General features: G+C 42.4%; 1 protein-coding gene across 3 annotated transcripts in view; it reads left to right on the top strand.

The window, feature by feature from the left end:
• The first annotated feature begins 320 nt into the window (after positions 1-320).
• The window catches only part of LOC102570684 (putative ferric-chelate reductase 1), a 28,068-nt gene continuing 11,863 nt past the window's right edge, over positions 321-16,525 (top strand). The window contains exons 1-6 of one of the 3 annotated variants that reach the window (XM_014599768.3): positions 321-514; positions 6,980-7,175; positions 10,230-10,366; positions 13,090-13,184; positions 14,252-14,399; positions 15,517-15,696. In XM_014599768.3, coding sequence (XP_014455254.1) covers positions 6,980-7,175; positions 10,230-10,366; positions 13,090-13,184; positions 14,252-14,399; positions 15,517-15,696 — 756 coding nt within the window. In that variant the 5' untranslated portion in view covers positions 321-514. Of the gene's footprint in view, positions 515-3,560; positions 3,726-5,579; positions 5,649-6,979; positions 7,176-10,229; positions 10,367-13,089; positions 13,185-14,251; positions 14,400-15,516; positions 15,697-16,525 lie in introns of those variants that run through there. The other 2 variants (XM_019479138.2, XM_014599769.3) reach the window with 2 other exon arrangements.

Raw genomic sequence — 16,525 nt, 5'->3', positions numbered from 1 at the left:
CTTTAATGCTCTATCTGACAAGCGTGCACATGCTTAAACTGTGAAGAGTGACTGTGAAATATATGGAGCCACTCATGGTAAGCAAGGTTGAGTGTGTGCATGTTCCTACAGGATTGGGGCCTTTGTGATGTCACAGCCTGGTAAAATTCTTGTTGCCTATTTGCCTAGGAGGAAGAAAGGGCCATTGTGGGTGAGTAAAATACCATTAATTGGTCATTATTCTCACTTGTCAGGGTAAGAGGCAGTGGAAAAGATTTTAATTTTGGTGCAGTAAATTTTCTTGACAGTTTATTAATACAGGTGTTTCAAAAAGTGAATAGAACTTAGTGTTGCCATTCCTCCTCCCTCCTCCTCTTTTTTAGCCATGCAATTTTCTTCCTTTAATAAGCACTTCCCCAGGGGCTTGCTCACTTCTGATTAAAATACTGGTTGGCTCCACCCCTTTGCTGTAATGTGATACAACTTTGCAGAAAGCAGGAAGTCTGGGGGAGAGTACCCTGCATCATTTCATAAGGTAAGAGTGATTTTTAAGGGTCTCTTGGAAGGAGAAATGCTTTGGGAACAGTGAATTAAAAACTAGTTTTGTGACAATTAGGGGTGTTGAGAAATGGGACTCTTTTTGAGCAAGGTGTAAATAGTAAGGAAGGAACAGGTGCCCTAAGGTGGGGGTTAGGAGTTTGTGTTGTGTTTGCAAGACCTGAGGCTAATGTAAGGACTGGACACTTGTTTTAAGGCTTTTATCAGTGTTGATAACTTTGATAGTATAGATCCAGAGCCTACTGAATAAACATGAATTAATTTTGTTAATATTCTAGCACCCCAGCACTATTTCTGTATTACATTAAAATCTGACCTCTTTGAAAGGCAAAATATGAGCCAAAAAAAAGCTATTTCTAGTCTTTTTATAAAGTAAATGGTAACATCATGCATTTAGTATTATACAGTAATAAGTAAAGGAGGTACTTTATAATTATGTAGTAAGCAGGTTGATCTCTCTCAATGTGGGATGTTGATGAAGAGATTGTTCTATTAAATATTGATGTTGTTAAATTAAAAAAAAACAAATGAATGGACAATCCTAAATCCTTCATGAGTTTAAAGCATGGTTTGCCTCAGTGTTATACAATAATGTTCTCTCTTAAATTCTCTTTCCTTTATTATTGGATGAAGAGGCCATGCAAAAGTTTTGATCCTGTAAATTGGTCTGTCTGATTTGAAATAACTCAGGGCAGGAGTGGAGCCACAGGTGAGATGGTAGGATGGTTGTAAGAGGACTGTGTCATTATGCAAGGAAGCCTGCTCTGTCAAACCACTTACAACAATTCTATATGTAGTTAAGGCTTTAGGATTGTGAATATGGTATGATAGATATTATTTTATGACACCTGTAGTATTTGAAACAATTGGAGTTTTAAAATTATTGTATGATTTCTTAAGGTGTCATTTTTCAGACCAGTATGTTGGTAGGATACCAATTTAATTTAGACTAGTAGTGGAGGAAAACAGTGTGTCACAGAAATCACTTGCAAAAATAAGTGCAGTGTACAGTGACACTAACTGATAAGTTCTGAAGCACTTCTGATGTCCACTTTGTAAATCTATGAATCCTTCAATACAATGTATTTAACTGTAGGCTACAACAACTTTCTGTGTTACATTTATGTAATCTAGCTGTGGACGGTAAAGATATATATATAGTTAATATCCATGGTTGTCCTATTGTAATGTAAGGTCATAAAGAAATATCTAACTTGCAAAAGATACCTTGAAAAAAAGACCTATTTTGACTTCCTACAGTTTTCTGGATTGTACTATTTAGATAAATTGTGCAGCAAATAACTTGAAAGTTTAGAAATCCTTTATCTCCAGGGGGTTCTTATGTTCTTATGCTTCACCCTGCATACATTTAGTCATGAAATTAATAAGGCCAGAGAATTGTTAGTTATTCATTGCTGGAAGAACAATATTATTTATTTGCTGCCTTTCTATTGTAGGGTCAGTGTATTTTCCAAACTCTTGGCACTGATGTAACTAACCATATTATCTGTAGATATTTTTAGGTTTTTGTATACATACTTGCAAAGTACCTCTTAAAGGCTGAATCTAGATAAACAGTTGTGAAGGACTAGTTCCAGTTAATCTGGCTCTAGTTTCTATCATATCTTATCTACAGGCAAGGTTTTAAAGAGACCATCTAATTTGGCTTTATTCAGCAGACTGATCAAGCTCTGCCAAATTGCTTTTGAGTTGGAAACAAAAAAACCATGCTGCTTTACAGCAAAAACTAATGAAATTGCATTTTTTCATATACAATAAGATATTGTGTTGCTTGATTACTGTTCTTCCATAACAAAGTACTTAAACTGTTTGCAGATATCTATTCAAGAGGCTTCTTCCCTGTCCTGGTGAACTATAAACATTGCAAAACATGGTGGTCACACAAAATTAACTCTGAGGTGGCCTGTGTGTGTTTTCAGAAGGCTTGACCATGTCTGATAAATCTAGCTTATTGTTTTAGTATTTCTTTTTATATGCATTGTGATCACTCAACAACCAGGATCTTTTGGCTTTATTTTCCTTTGTTGTCTGTGCAAAAGACTCATTGCTCTTCAAGGAAAATGTTTGTGATTATATTTTGCATACACTTTATTGTGATCTTAACTTTTGGTGAAGCAATTGGAGTTTTAAAATGTATTGTTAATCTAGTCCATTGGTTCAAGTGATAAGTAGGTGTGGATTTTTCACTTTTTTTTATGACCATAGCATATTTTTAGCAAATAATAAGAATGACCTTGTTTTGGAAATTACACATGATGCTAACATGTCAAACAAATCAGTGTTGCTGACTGGAGATCTATAATAATTGAAAAAGTAACTGTATAATTTTCTGAATCAAACAACAACCATTCTATATACCATTAAACTGTTATGTAGGCTAAGATAGGGAGAATTTTGACTAGCACTTAACTGATCTCTCTCTTTTTTTTTTTTTTTTTTTTATTATCCCTTAAATAAAATGATGTACTGAAGATGTTTTACCTGGGTTTATATTTCATAATTTTACTAATGTTTGATATACAGTGAGGATTTGCTCCCTTGCTACTCTTGTATTTGATAGTATTTGAATTACTGACCTCCACTGATAGCTTCATCTTTTGTCCACAGTGGGTGTGTCTACATGAGATGCATATTGTGCAGTAGATTAATTCTACTGCATATTAGTATAGTTTTTGTAGCATTGGTCTACTACACATTGAGTATCACAGAAAGACCATGCGCCTTTACTACTGTGCATTTATGCGGTACCTCATATTGGAGGTACTAAACGTACAGTAGAAAAGGCACATTCATGCATGTGTAGACATGCCCGGTGAGTATTGGGAAGTGGTTGTTACTCAGTACTCTTAATTATAATTCCCTGAACCTTGAATTCCATGCCATTCTAAACTGCTCATGGCAAATGTTCAGTTTTCCAAGCAATTCAATTTTTCCTTTGTGGTCTCTCAAGTTTTAATGTAGGTCATAATGGTATCACATTCACAAGGCTGTGAAGTGTTCTGTCTCATATAGTTATCACTGCTGTGGACTCATGGGTGAACAAGTCACAAATCTTGTATTGGTTGTCTACATCAAAATTTTATTGCAAAGTGAACTCATTATTGTCTTTGTATCTAGGGTTCCCCCCATTTCTGCTCCCCCCTCCCTGGCGCTCAAAGAAGGATAAGGTGTGTGAGTAACTAAATGCAAGAGTGATCTTTGGACTTGTATTTTGAATACCCCAAACTTACAGGTGCATTACTGTTATATGGAAAGTGGCTTTGTTAGGTGTTTGGGCCTGAGTAGAAAGAAAAGGACTTCTTGCAGAGTTTGAAGATTTCTGAATCTTAGTATTGGCGAGGGCTCATCACTTTAAAAACTGTTGTGTTTGTCAAATACCTTTCTGTATCTTTTCTGTAATACGTTGAACCCCAAAAAACTCCAAATTGCTGTTGTATATACAGTATGAAATAATAATGCATGGATAGTGAACAATGGAAGGAATTGAAATTTTGAGAATAAGTTTCTTCATATTGGGAGAGCCCAGAGAGTGTTTTGATGTAAAAGCCTCCTTAAAAGAATTAAGGAGGAAACAGATCTACTTTTCTATTTGGGAAGTGCTATATTTTAGTACAAAGGCTGGCAGAAACACTTTCCTAGCTTTTCACTGTAAACGGAGCAGCCTTTGCTCCATTTTTTCTTTTTACTTTTTAAAATTACTCTTTAGTGCCGTTATTTCACATTACCCCTTTCTGCCCCCACATCTCTTTAAACCATCTCTGTGTGGAAGGAAGGTGGTGGTCAGTTCAGTTTGTGGAAGAAAGTCCTTGCTTCTCTCATGCCATACTGTAAGTTGTTTTATACACTAGAATGTTGCATGTTTCACCCTCTTTCCCAGCCCCCCCCCCCCTTATCTCTATCGTGGTGTCTTATCTATCTTGCTCAGGTTTTATGAAGCTCTCAGAAAAGTGAGCGAAAACTTAAGAAGTGACTCGAGCCATACACACTATGGTTTCAGCAGGGCTTATGAAAGTTGTCCTTGAATAAATGTGGTTTGTCATAGTTCTTGCCAACCCCACCAACTCAAGCAGTTGTGAGCTTCTGCTGAATGTACCATGGAGAGCTGTGGAAGATTTTGAATGTGCTAGAAGAACTGGGCCATAATGAGGTCCCTAAGTTCATTTTCACTAGAAGGCATCAATAATGCAGTGACTCTGCATATTAACCTACCTTGAATATTCTTGAGGAAAACACTGAGGATTTCCCATTTCTTCTTTTCTTTTACCCCATCTAGTTCTGGAGTATAACTGTTCTAAAAACTCTTTCTCCTCCTTTCATATGCTCTTTAGTGAGCTTTTGTAGAAGCATGTGACAATTATTCAGTGCTGTATATATGCATGCATTATAGGTAGGCATTCTGAGGGAAATAATGAGCAAATAGTTACTCTGTTTTATAGCTCTCCGATTTTTGTTTTTCCCTTTTACCAGAGGTCAGTGCCCAGCTTGCTGAAATGGTACTTTGTCTCTTATCTTTATGCCCATGTGTGCTCTCAGGAACCTTCCTAACTCTATTTCTTATCAGTCTGCTAAATGGACTGTGCTTTCCCAGAAGTACATCTTATTAGTATATTTTTGACTTGAGCATGCATCTCCTACAAGGTTGAGAGGGTTATCCAGTACTCTCTAATCTGCTTTCACCGTCCTGCTGCCTCAAGGAGTCAAAGATATTTTTCTTACCATTTAATTATGACAGCTGGGGGAGGGGGAGTGCAGACACTGCCGTTCGGCAGAAAGGTTCACTCTGTAAAGATATGCCAGGTACTGTCTAATGAATGTACCCTGAATTAATATCACCAATTGTTGGTGTGTAGAGCTGTGTTACTATCACTGTTAAATGTGTAACTACCATAATGAAAAGAAACTGGGAAAAGTTAAAGTGGAGTATCTAATGAGAAATTGTGCACAATTTTACATGCCAAGTAGAACTTAAAATCCCTCTCCTTTCCCTCCCCAACTCTACCTTTCATTTTGTTACATGTGCCATTGTAGCTGGATAAAATGGACAGTTACAGAATGATATTAACTTCAATCAGGATTTTCAGTCCTAACAGGTAAAAATGCTAAACGTGGTTTTGGCAGAAATAATATGGGATCAGTATTGACACTTGGAAGATTTTTCTCTTCATACAATCTTCCTCTTGATATGCAAGTCTTTTTTTCAAATAGGCAACCAGTTTTTGTGTAGATTGGGGGTGTCAGACTTGCTCAGCTCCATGGGTTGGATGAAGCCTGCAGGCCATGTATTTGACACCATGCTGTCACTGCTTCAAGATCCCAGCCCCAGAGCAGCTCCCTTCTCATCCAGGTGTGCTGTCAGTGCTGCTGGGGCCGGTCACCATGGAAACCCTGGCCCCACACCCACAACCCTGCTGCTGCTGGGATCTCCATGGGAACCAGCCTCAGTAATGTGGGCAGGGGCTGCTGGGAAACAGAGTCTACCGTGGGCCCAATCTGGCCCTTGGCCCAGACTTTGCCCACCCCTGCTCTAACTTGTCTGGTTGTTAAGAAGTTTTGACATGTAAGATATATTTTTAAGTTAGATCCCATCTTGTCAGTGATCTTTTGCTAAAACTGCCTGCAAATAGAGCATAGTCTGAGCGTAGGTGGGGGAGACAAGAATTTTTTTTTGTTATAATCCCAGCCCTAAGGTTATGTGTGGGGGCTTGAGCTTCTGTAAAATGAGGATAATATTTACTAACAAGAGGAGCTAGTTAATGTTGTGAAGCATTTTGAGAGTGTAAAGGGGTTTGGTATAGGGGAGCATGCTGGGCCTGTTTTAAGTGCCAGTATTATTCCTTTCCCCAGGGACATGCACCTAAAATAAGAGGTCAGACTAAGTATATTCAGGGATGTTGGGTTTGGGTCCTGGCCCTTTTGTTTTTTCTATTATAAAGACCGTTAAATATCAGCATGAGGGGGATAAGTTGTTTGGGGAAAATTATGACAATGGCTTTTTAATTCTTTCTTTCCTTTTCAAGTACTGTTTTTAAAAGATTGGGGGGTGGGGGGGGGGATTCAAATATGGCCAGAGAGGAAATGGTACCAGAGGGTAGACCGTTCAAAAGTTATGAAACGCTTGGTATCTACAAGGAATCTCATGAACATGTGGGAGTTAACCTCAAGAATCTTTAGAAACAGAACCTGGTGCCTCTTATTTGTGAAAACATTTTTCAAATTGGTTGTGTGGTGCTTAATATTCAGTCAAGTCTACTAAAGAGATGTGGCATCAATTCTAAATATCAGGTTGCATCTTGCATTTGCAGGAGGCTGGATTACATGACTCTTGTGGGCTCCTTTTAACACTGCTGCTAGTTTGCTATAGTATGTGTACAGGAGAAACCTGCATCATTGGTTAATACTGTGTGATCTCTAACTTGTTCAGATGGAGTCTCCTGAATTGGCTTTCACTATTTGGCTATTGGCCTGTGTTTCTGGACCTGCAGATGGGTATCCAAATGGAAAAGTGACAGAGGCTTGCAGTAGTATGATGCCCCTCCATGGGCATTATCCTCAGCTGACACCTAAGCACATCATTACAGCAAGTGAGACTGAATTTAGACCAGGGGACCATATAAAAGGTATTGTGACTTTTATGTTGAAACAATTGTGGTCAAAGATAGATAGTATTTGGACTCAGCCACTCTAGATTGGTTATGAATGCTTGGTTAAAGGAACCTTATGGTGCCTCATGCAGGCTTTTTTCAGATTATACCAATGAGTTTGTTCAAGTCTGTACAGTCAACTGCCACCTTGACTTCAGAAATTATTGCTTTGAACACTGTGACTTGGCATGCTTCTTTCTTTACTTCCACCTATATCAGTTATATAAAGGTGGTTAGCTGTGTTAGTCTGAAGTCACGCAGAAAGCAGTACAGGGTGGCATCTTAGGCTAAATATAGACGTTCAAATAGTCCTTGGTGGGAGTATTTTAACTGGGCACAGTCAGAAAGAAGAATTTTCACCTGATCTAGCCCCAGAAAACAATCTATAGGTGGGACCAAATAGAAGTGCACAGCTGCAGACTGCTTTAAAAGGGTCTGATCCCCCAATCCACGCACCCCACCTTTCAGCGCCACCTGAGGAACCCCAAGAATGAGCTCCCTCTGCTTGCTTTCTCCCTGCCTACTCTGAAAACAGTGTCTGGTTGGGAGTGGGCTGCAGGCTGGCAGCAAGCAGATGGAATTCCCAACTCTTGGAGGATCATTGCAACTCCTAGTACTTCCTGCAAAGTGCTGTGAGTTAAAATGGGGAGCTGCTTTTCTGTCTGTGCCCTTTGCTAAAAGTGCTCTAAATTAGAGCACCATCTAACTGAGCAGCCCTCCACTATTCAGTGTGGGGGGAGGGAGGGGCTCAGAGCCTGCCTGTTGGGGGTGCTCCTGCATACCTCCCAGGAGGCAGCCAGAGTTGCTCCTCTTCCCAGCCCTGCTCTCCCACCATCTGGTAACTGCCAGCAAGTCCTCTCCCCAGCCCCATGGCATGCTGCTGCTTGATTGGGATGGGGGGCGGCTATGGGGACACAGAGCCCAGACCCATTTCCTTGACAGACCCCTTGGCCAAGCAGTGGCATACAGCAGGGCCAGGGCTGCTGTGGGGAGAGAGATTTCTCTCCCCACCCCTACCCCTCTGGCCAGGTTGTGGCTTACAGTTGGCCAGAGGGAGGAAGTGGGGTTGGGATCAGAGGTTGCCACTGACTTGGGTCAGTGACAGCTGAGGGGCTGGGGCTGGCACAGAACTGGGGCAGAGGAAACAAGCTCTGTCCAAGGCTACAGTGTAGCCATGTGCTATGCTGCCTGTGATGACAGCAGAATGAGACCTATGGATGGATATGGTGCATACATTTAAAAAAGTGCTAACAGAAACTGCTTTAGTCTAACCCTTGATAGATGTGGTACTAATTAAAAGTATGATCTGCCATTTTTAAAGTGCTCTGAGCCATGAACACTTGTTCAGTTACTGCTTGAGAGCATTTTTCTGTGCACTTAAAGTATGATAGGTACCCTCAGGCTAAGCTTCTCAGTCTAGCTATGATACCATCCTCCCTCTCCTTACCTTTTATTTTAATCCCAGAAGATAGCTTACCAAAATTGAGTTATGATTTGCAGATGATGGTATGGATCCTTGCACCTTTTCCATGTTCCATTATTTATGTTTCATAGACATTAGGGTTGGAAGGAACCTTGCAAGAGCATCAGGTCCAGCCCCCTGCCCAGGGGGCAAGAGTTGGCAGGGGTCAAATGATCCCAGTAGGATGGGCATCCAAATGTTTGTTTTTTTTTGTTTTTGTTTTTTTTTAAAGTACCTAGGGTAGGTGCTTGACTCCTTTCCCCCCCCCCCCCCCCCCCAAGGTGGTGCTATTGCAGGCTCTGGGGACTCGGACAGTAAAGAAGCTTTTCTTTTATGTCCAGACTAAAACAATCTTCCAGGAGTTTGTGACTGTTGGATTTTGTCTTCCCAAGGGGTGCCCTGGTGAACTGATGTTCTCCCAGTTCCTGATGCAAAAAGGCATGAGTTCTTGTAGGAGGCAGCGTAATTCATTAGATGCTGTGAATAGACTTGCAGTTCTAAAGGGGCCATAGAAGGGATGGGATTTCTTTTAGAATCCCTGCTTTCTGTAAATCCATTCATCTGATTAAGTCAGGGGTAGGCAACATTTTTTGGCTGAAGTGCCAAAAAACACCACAATGCCTACCTCGGAAGGTGCCAGAGTGCCGGCATGGCAGAAAAACAAAATGAGGGCAAGGGGTACATGGCAGGATGCCCTGCTTGTGCCCTGTGCCCCCCACCCAAAGCCCCTGCCCCCCAGCCCTACTAGCCCCTGCCCCACAGCCCGGGCTCTGTGGCTGCCAGCAGCTAGCCTAGCTCTGGGGAGCTGCTGGAGCCCGGGCTGCTCCCAGCAGGGCTTGCAGCTTCCCAGCTGCCTGCTGGAAGCAGCTCGGGATCCCGGCTGGCAGCAGCTCCCCAGAGCTGGGCACCTTGGGGTGGGCTGTGCTGCCCCACTGTCCGCCCTGAGGTGCACAGAGTTGCCGTCAGCACAGAGCTGATGCCAGAGCTGTGGAGCCCGGCAGAGCTGTTTGCACGCTGCCTGCTGCTTGCTGCAGCTGCCCAGAGCCCAGGCTGGCTCCAAACAGCTGCGCCGGGCTCATCACTTCCGTGCCGGGAGCAGGGGAGAGACCGGGGCTGTGCTGCCTCAGGCCCCTCCCCCACTGCCAGCTCGGAGGCGTGCCTGCACGTGCTAGTGCGGAGCTAATGCCTGAGCCCAGCACAGCTGTTTGGAGCCTCCCAGCTGCAGCTGGCCCTGGCTCTGGTGAGCTGCTACCAGCTTGGATCCTGGGCTGCTCCTAGCAGGCAGCTAGGACACTGCAAGCCCTGCTGGGAGCAGCCCAGGCTCTGTTGCTGGCAGCAGCTACTTGGAGCTGGGGCTGGCTGCAGCTGGGCGGCACAGCTATTTGGAGCCTCAGCATGCCAAGCAAAACGGCCTCACGTGCCACACTCAGCATGCGTGCCAGGGGTTGTTGACCCCTGGACTAAGTAGACTGTCTGAATTAGTTACTCTAAGGTGCCACCCTGCCTTGCCCTTCTGCTAGTTTATATGGTAAACTTCTTAACTACATTTTTCCCCCTTCCTGTTTTAGTGACTTTGTCTGGGCCAGACTTTGAAGGATTTCTCATACAAGCCCGGGATGCAGAGAACTTGGATGGCCCTACAGTTGGCTCTTTTATGTTAGTTGAGCAAAGCATTTGTCAACTTCTGACATGTAACCATGTAAAGGTATGGTCTGTTTTCAAATGGCACCTAAAAGTGTATGGAGTTGGCTGTAATGGTATTGCCTACCCTCAGGCTAAACTTCTCAGTCTAGCTATGATACCCCTTCCTCTCCTTACCTTTATTTTAATCCCAGAAGATGGCTCAACAAAATTGGGTTATGATTTGCAGATGATGGTATGGCTCCTTGCACCTTTTCCATGTTACTCCTGCAAGAACTCTGATATCTGAGGTGGCCAGTATCTTCTGGGGAAGGATGGAAGCATATTTTGTACTTGCTTTTCCCCCTAAATGTAGAATATTCCAGTTTAGGTATATTTACTCAGTATGTTAATAAAAATGAAAGGGAGAGAGCACTCTATATGTAATTAAAGTGAGGATGATGATGTAGTTACCTGTAACATCCCTGTCGTCTGAGATGTCTAAGAACAACAGGTTGGGGTAAGATCTAGGTATACTTGGCCATGCCTTAAGGCAGTGTTGGGTTAGATGACCCCTTCCTTGGCAACTCTGTGTTTTGAGTGTATGTAATGATCATGTGGTGATTATACCTGCACCACTTTTAGATGTCAGTGACTTTCTGTCTTAGAACATGATTGACTTCACTGTGTGATCAATACAGAGATTGATTCAGCAGAAGCAGACTTGATTTGAGGAATGCAACCATGTTGCATGGGGCAGATTATTTCATTTATTAGGTGCATAAATGGACTGAGGTGCCTGAGGCTAGGAACAGATATCTTCAGTGACATGTGATCAGCTGCACCTCAGCATGTTGCAGCAAAGCTGGTCTCAGTTCAGGGACATCTAGGTTAGGGACAGACTTTCAAAAAGCCTGAGCCTGAATTGATTCAATCTTTGCAGGTTAGTCTAACCTGACTAGGCTGAACTGGTTTAAAACTGGACAGACAGACTGTCTGGACTGAGGAAGTTCAGGTACATGCCTGTAGTGGCTCAGGCTAGAAGCCAGAGGATGCTAGAGTAGCCCTCCCTTCCCTTCTGCAGGGAGCTGAGCTGAGGGGGGCATGGTCAGGCACCAGCAGGACTCTCTCATTAGGGATGTCTGCCTGCATGGTCCCAGGTTTTTCCCTGCTGGCTGCTCAAGGGGAAGGAGTGTTGCCCGCCCTCAGCCCCAAGCTAGCACTCTGAGGCAAGGCGGGGTGTGCAGTGTATGTATCTGTTGATGATATGGAGCTTTTCAATCTCCCTCCCTGCTTCACCATACTGTCTGCAGCAAACTGACATGTGAGCAGGCCAGCCTGGGGGCTGAAAAGTCTTTATCACTAGATTAGTAAAAGAATAACCTCTTTCCACATTACTTCAAAATTCTTAAACAGCTTACTGGCTGACCTGTTGATTAGCTTCAAAAGCCCTAAGCAGTCACTGTTCTGTCTACCTATCCTAGTGAAATTGAAGAGAGAGACACGCATAGACACCGGTTGGCATTAGCTAGCATACCACATGCTGGCTATGGTCTGTGCTGTGGCAGAGAGGAGAAAGGGGTCTCTGCTTAAGCAGTGAGTGGGGGGGGCAGGGAGGGGGGCATGGGGAAGCCAGCAGACCCTGCTGTGCCTGCAATTCTGTGCTGAGCTCCAGCTAAGGAGCAGAGGGGAGGGGCCAGCTCTGCTGTGAAGATGAGAGCCCTCCCAGCCCAGAGAGCATGCTGGATGCTGGGGGACTCTGATTTAACTTAAACCAGCAAGGGGTCTGGGACAGACATTGCATACACCGGTTTGAGCCAAATTGGTTAAGTCTGATATTAGGTTCAACCAGATTTATTTCAAACCAGTTTTAGCCATTTTCAAACTGGTTTATGTGCACTGAACATCTGATCTATTACAGGTTTAAACCAGTTTCTGATCACTTCAACCAGTTTGTGTAGTGTCTTTCCCTAGCCCTATGGATGTTCCCCCTTTGCTGTGCTATGACTCAAACTGCAAAAAGGGGGGTGGAGGGAAGGACAGGGACTCCTGCTTGCAGACATGCTCTCTGTTAGGGAGCAGGAGAATGTGATGCAGGGGATTTCCCCATGTGCCCTACAAGTGTGTGTGTATAAGGGGTGGAGTGGGGGGAGCAGATCTATCTGAGCAGGGAAGCACTCTTCCACCCCCCACTCAGCCAGACCTGGGACACAGGTCTGGCTGAGTGGGGAAAGCAGCACAGAGGTAATAGATGTCTGCTGCAATAAAAGTGCAGAGTCTATTACTAGCTTTTGTTGCAAAACTGCCTCCCCCCCCCCCCCCCCCATGTGGCACAGCAAAGGGTATTGGTGTCTGTTAGGTCAGCATTTGTACTGTCATAAAAAAATTTTATGGCCTCACAAATGAGATGTCGGGTGACTTCTGTTTCTACCCTAAGTCTGGTTATAGTCTACCTTGTTTGGGTCCCTGAAAAACATTTGGTACAAAAGATGGATGGATCCTTCTCCTTGCTGCTTACTTTTGTGGCTCAGTCTTAAGGGTCTGACAATGTGTTACAAAATGATGCAATATGGATTTTCAGGGACTTGGAGGGTGGAATAGAATTGCACCCAAGTACAACTTAGGCACCTAATAGGTGGGATAGAATTTGGACCTATTTGTTCAGGACTCAGTTGAACTGGATCTCTAGTATTGTGCAAAAATAGATACAGGAATGCTAGTCTGTAGCTTGTACAATAGCTCCATCAATGCATAATGAGTACTTCTAAATGCTGGTTTTCAGTGTGATTCTGTTTGTATCTGTTTCAGAACTCAGCTGTCAGTCACACTCACAAATCAAAAAAGAACCATTTAGAAGCTTACTGGATTGCTTCCCCAAACGCACCAAAACACGTACAATTTCTGTAAGTCAATCTAATCTCATGCTTGTTTATTTTATTAGAGACCTAAGCTAGATGAATCAAACCAGTACACTGTCACACAAATTGGCTAGTTACTGGTAAATGTCTTGCAGGAAGGTGGGGGTGAGTAGAAGGGAATCTGCTGTAGAGTTTTCTGCCTTTTCTACCTGCTCCAACTTGTATATTAACATTGGCTGCCTGTATACATGCTGGTTCATCTTCTAATTAGAATGCATCAGAGCAGATTCAATTAATCCAGTTTGCTCTGCATTCTAATTGGAACACTTCAGCATGGCCTTACTGTCATGGTTATAAGCCTGTGTGTGTTTTTTAAGTGGCTACGGAGGTGCTTTTATCTAAACCTTGTTGAACGAGGTTTAGATAAAGCATCCCATGGCCATTTTTAAATGCGTGGGGGCTTAATACACATGATGGTGAGACACTTTAATTAGAGTGGCCCTCCTGGAACACCCTGCCCCCAAACACAGGTATGGGCAGCCATTGGTACTACTGCCTGTTGGAGGCAGGGGAAAACATCAATAACATCTGCACTTTGAGTTAGGGCCTATTACTTATACCTTTCTCCACTTACATGCACCCAGACTTGGAGGAATACAATAGTGAAAACGCTCTTATTTTTAATTTTTTAAAAATTTATTTAATTTTTTTTTTATTGTCAATCAGACCTGCATTTGTCCTGCTGTCAATGTTTTTCACTTTTAGACTGTGTAGTGTGTGGGCAGTGACTCAGAAGGCTTAAACTGGAAATGGGAGTTTTAAAAATGATACCTGAGGCAGCTGTGCATCAGACAGCTTAGGAAGCAGCACAGATTTTTCTATATCAGGGAGTTCATAGGCCCTTCATTCTTGTTTTTGCTTCTAAACCATTAATTACCAGTCTATCTAGATTCTAAGACCAGAGGGACAAATAATACGATGCAGTGTAGTTGGTATTCTGTTTCTTCCTGATGTTTATTTAAAGCTCCCCCACCACCTTATCATTTTATCATGAATGAATTTAAGGTTTAAATATGCAATATCGCATGGTAATTGTCTTTTCTTTTTTTCAGAGCCACAGTTGTGGAGAAGTATCACATTTTTTGGGTAAAGATTCCTGGTCCTATAATTTCCCAACCTAATGCCCCACCTTTAACCACAATACCTACTACCCCAAAGACACAGCCAACTTCACAGCCTGTTTCTCATCTAATAAAACCAGTAAGCAGTACCCTTTCTGTATTCTGAACTAAATTCTATCATTTGTATTTATTACTGATAGCTTCCCATTAGGGACAAAAATTAAATATAAGAATTTATTCTATATTTTAGAGCTTTTTTTTTTTTTTTTTTTATAAAGCCAGTCATTTGACAGGAAGTAAAAGGTGATGAATCATTTCCTGACTCCCCGAGTCATCTTTTGTGTGCATCTTATTTTAAATCTAATATAGTCAATTTTTTTCTCTTTTCTTTAAGTTCATTTGGGCAGAACCTTTTTCCATGCTTTTATGCATTGGTTATTGCCTGGATGATTGTGGATCACTGTATTTCAAGGCTTCCCCCCCACTTTTAAGAAAGAGAAGGTAGAGGCCAGGAGAAGAGTAGATAAATGTTCCTGCCTTGGTGGTTTAAATTGGTCTATAATATTTTTAGAAGCTTGTTCGTATGGGTTTATCTGCAGAACTAGCAATATGACCCAATAAAGTAAGCTACTTAATCAGGTCTGTCAATGTGATGCCTATTCTGCTTATTGTTATGTTGTATACCTTTTACATATCATGCACTTCACGGTACATTTCCTTCATATAACACATTCTCATATGTGGATGTGTAATACTAACCCTTCAGGAAAATGGAGAAAGCCTGGAACTTTTCTAAAAACTTACAGAGGTCTTAGTGGTCTACAATGTTTTTGGAAGAGAGAGGCACCAGGCTGTCCTTTATCACCCTGGTTAATTAAAACAGCCTTCTTTTTATTAAACTGAGGACTCTTTCTTAGACAAGAGGAGGTTGTATTACATTTCAAAATGATAGCTTTTTCGAACATCACAAGGTCTTTTTTTTTCCTGCATGTATATTTCTTTCTCCTCCCTCTTTTTTCATATAAGCTGAATTGTGAATTGAAAACACACCTTAACTACCATGAAAGCAAACTCTAATCTTAGTAATTATGGGCTTTTTTGTGTTGATGTCCTTCTTCTGCTTAAATAGTCTTCTTATGCTAGTTGGGACTTTAAGGGGATGGTAAAGGGGTTATTGCTTCTTTGATGATTGAAGGGGGGCAGGAGGAATGTTGTGGTTTGATCAGTGACTGACTTCTTGGTTCAATTGTCTCTAGTTTAATGCCTCAGGCTGTGGATTTATGAAGTTCTGTATAAGGAATCCTACAAACTGCAATCCTGAGGCTGCCAACTGTTTTTTTCTGTCCTTCAAACCAGATGGTCATTCAGTTATTATAGAAATGAGTGGCCCTAGTGAAGGGTATCTAGCATTTGCACTATCCTATGACCAGTGGATGGTGAGTATTCCTTACCTTGTGGCTTTAACTTTGGTAACTCCATAAGGAGTCCTCTGACCAAAATCTGGATGGTGCTGGAAGATGTAGCAGTGGCTCTTTCCACAAATAAAAATAATTGCATGTAAGAAAGATGAATGGAGAAAGCATTTCATAGCACTTAAAAAAACTTTTCTGACCGAACTTACTGTGAGCATTCCCTCCCTACTCTCCATGGGTACTTATACACGCCACGGGTTTTAATCCTCATTAAACAAGTAAAAATTTTATAAACCTATTTATTTTGGAGTGTTGCATCCGTGTTTTAGATGCACTAGGTTTTCAAACGAATTAAACTGGGTCCTTGGCTGGCACTGCAAGACAGTTAGACAGTCTAGCACTGTCCCTCTGGCCTGGCCGCCCCCCTCCCTCCCCACCCTGTGTCTATGGCCTGCCATGCAGCTGTGGGAGCAGGGAGCTGGCAAACAATAAAAAAAAAAAGAAAAAAAAAAAGCCACACGGTGGGGGGGGGGGGGGGGGGAGAACTGGAAACAATTTGAACGTGAAAGCAATGGAAGGGGGGAACTACAGAAAAGTTGCAGTGCCATCTAGTGGACAGAGAGACTCATACATCTTTGAGTGCCTTTGTGTTTTGTATGCAATGAATCCATGGATGTGACACCTTAATTGTCGGCGAGCCAAACTAAACTATTCCCGAGGAGTTTTAGTTTAATGCACAAGAAAGACTTTTAATGCATTGGGAAATCCTGCTCGTGCGAACAGACACATAGTTGCAGCGTGTGAAAGGGCAAAAATCGTGGTGTATACATGAGCCCCATGTGGGTATCTGCCT

The sequence above is a fragment of the Alligator mississippiensis genome, chromosome 5 (genome assembly GCF_030867095.1).
Source record: "Alligator mississippiensis isolate rAllMis1 chromosome 5, rAllMis1, whole genome shotgun sequence".
Taxonomy (NCBI): domain Eukaryota; kingdom Metazoa; phylum Chordata; order Crocodylia; family Alligatoridae; genus Alligator; species Alligator mississippiensis.
Note: the sequence above shows the minus strand (reverse complement) of the source record. Positions and strands in the feature narration are given on the sequence as shown.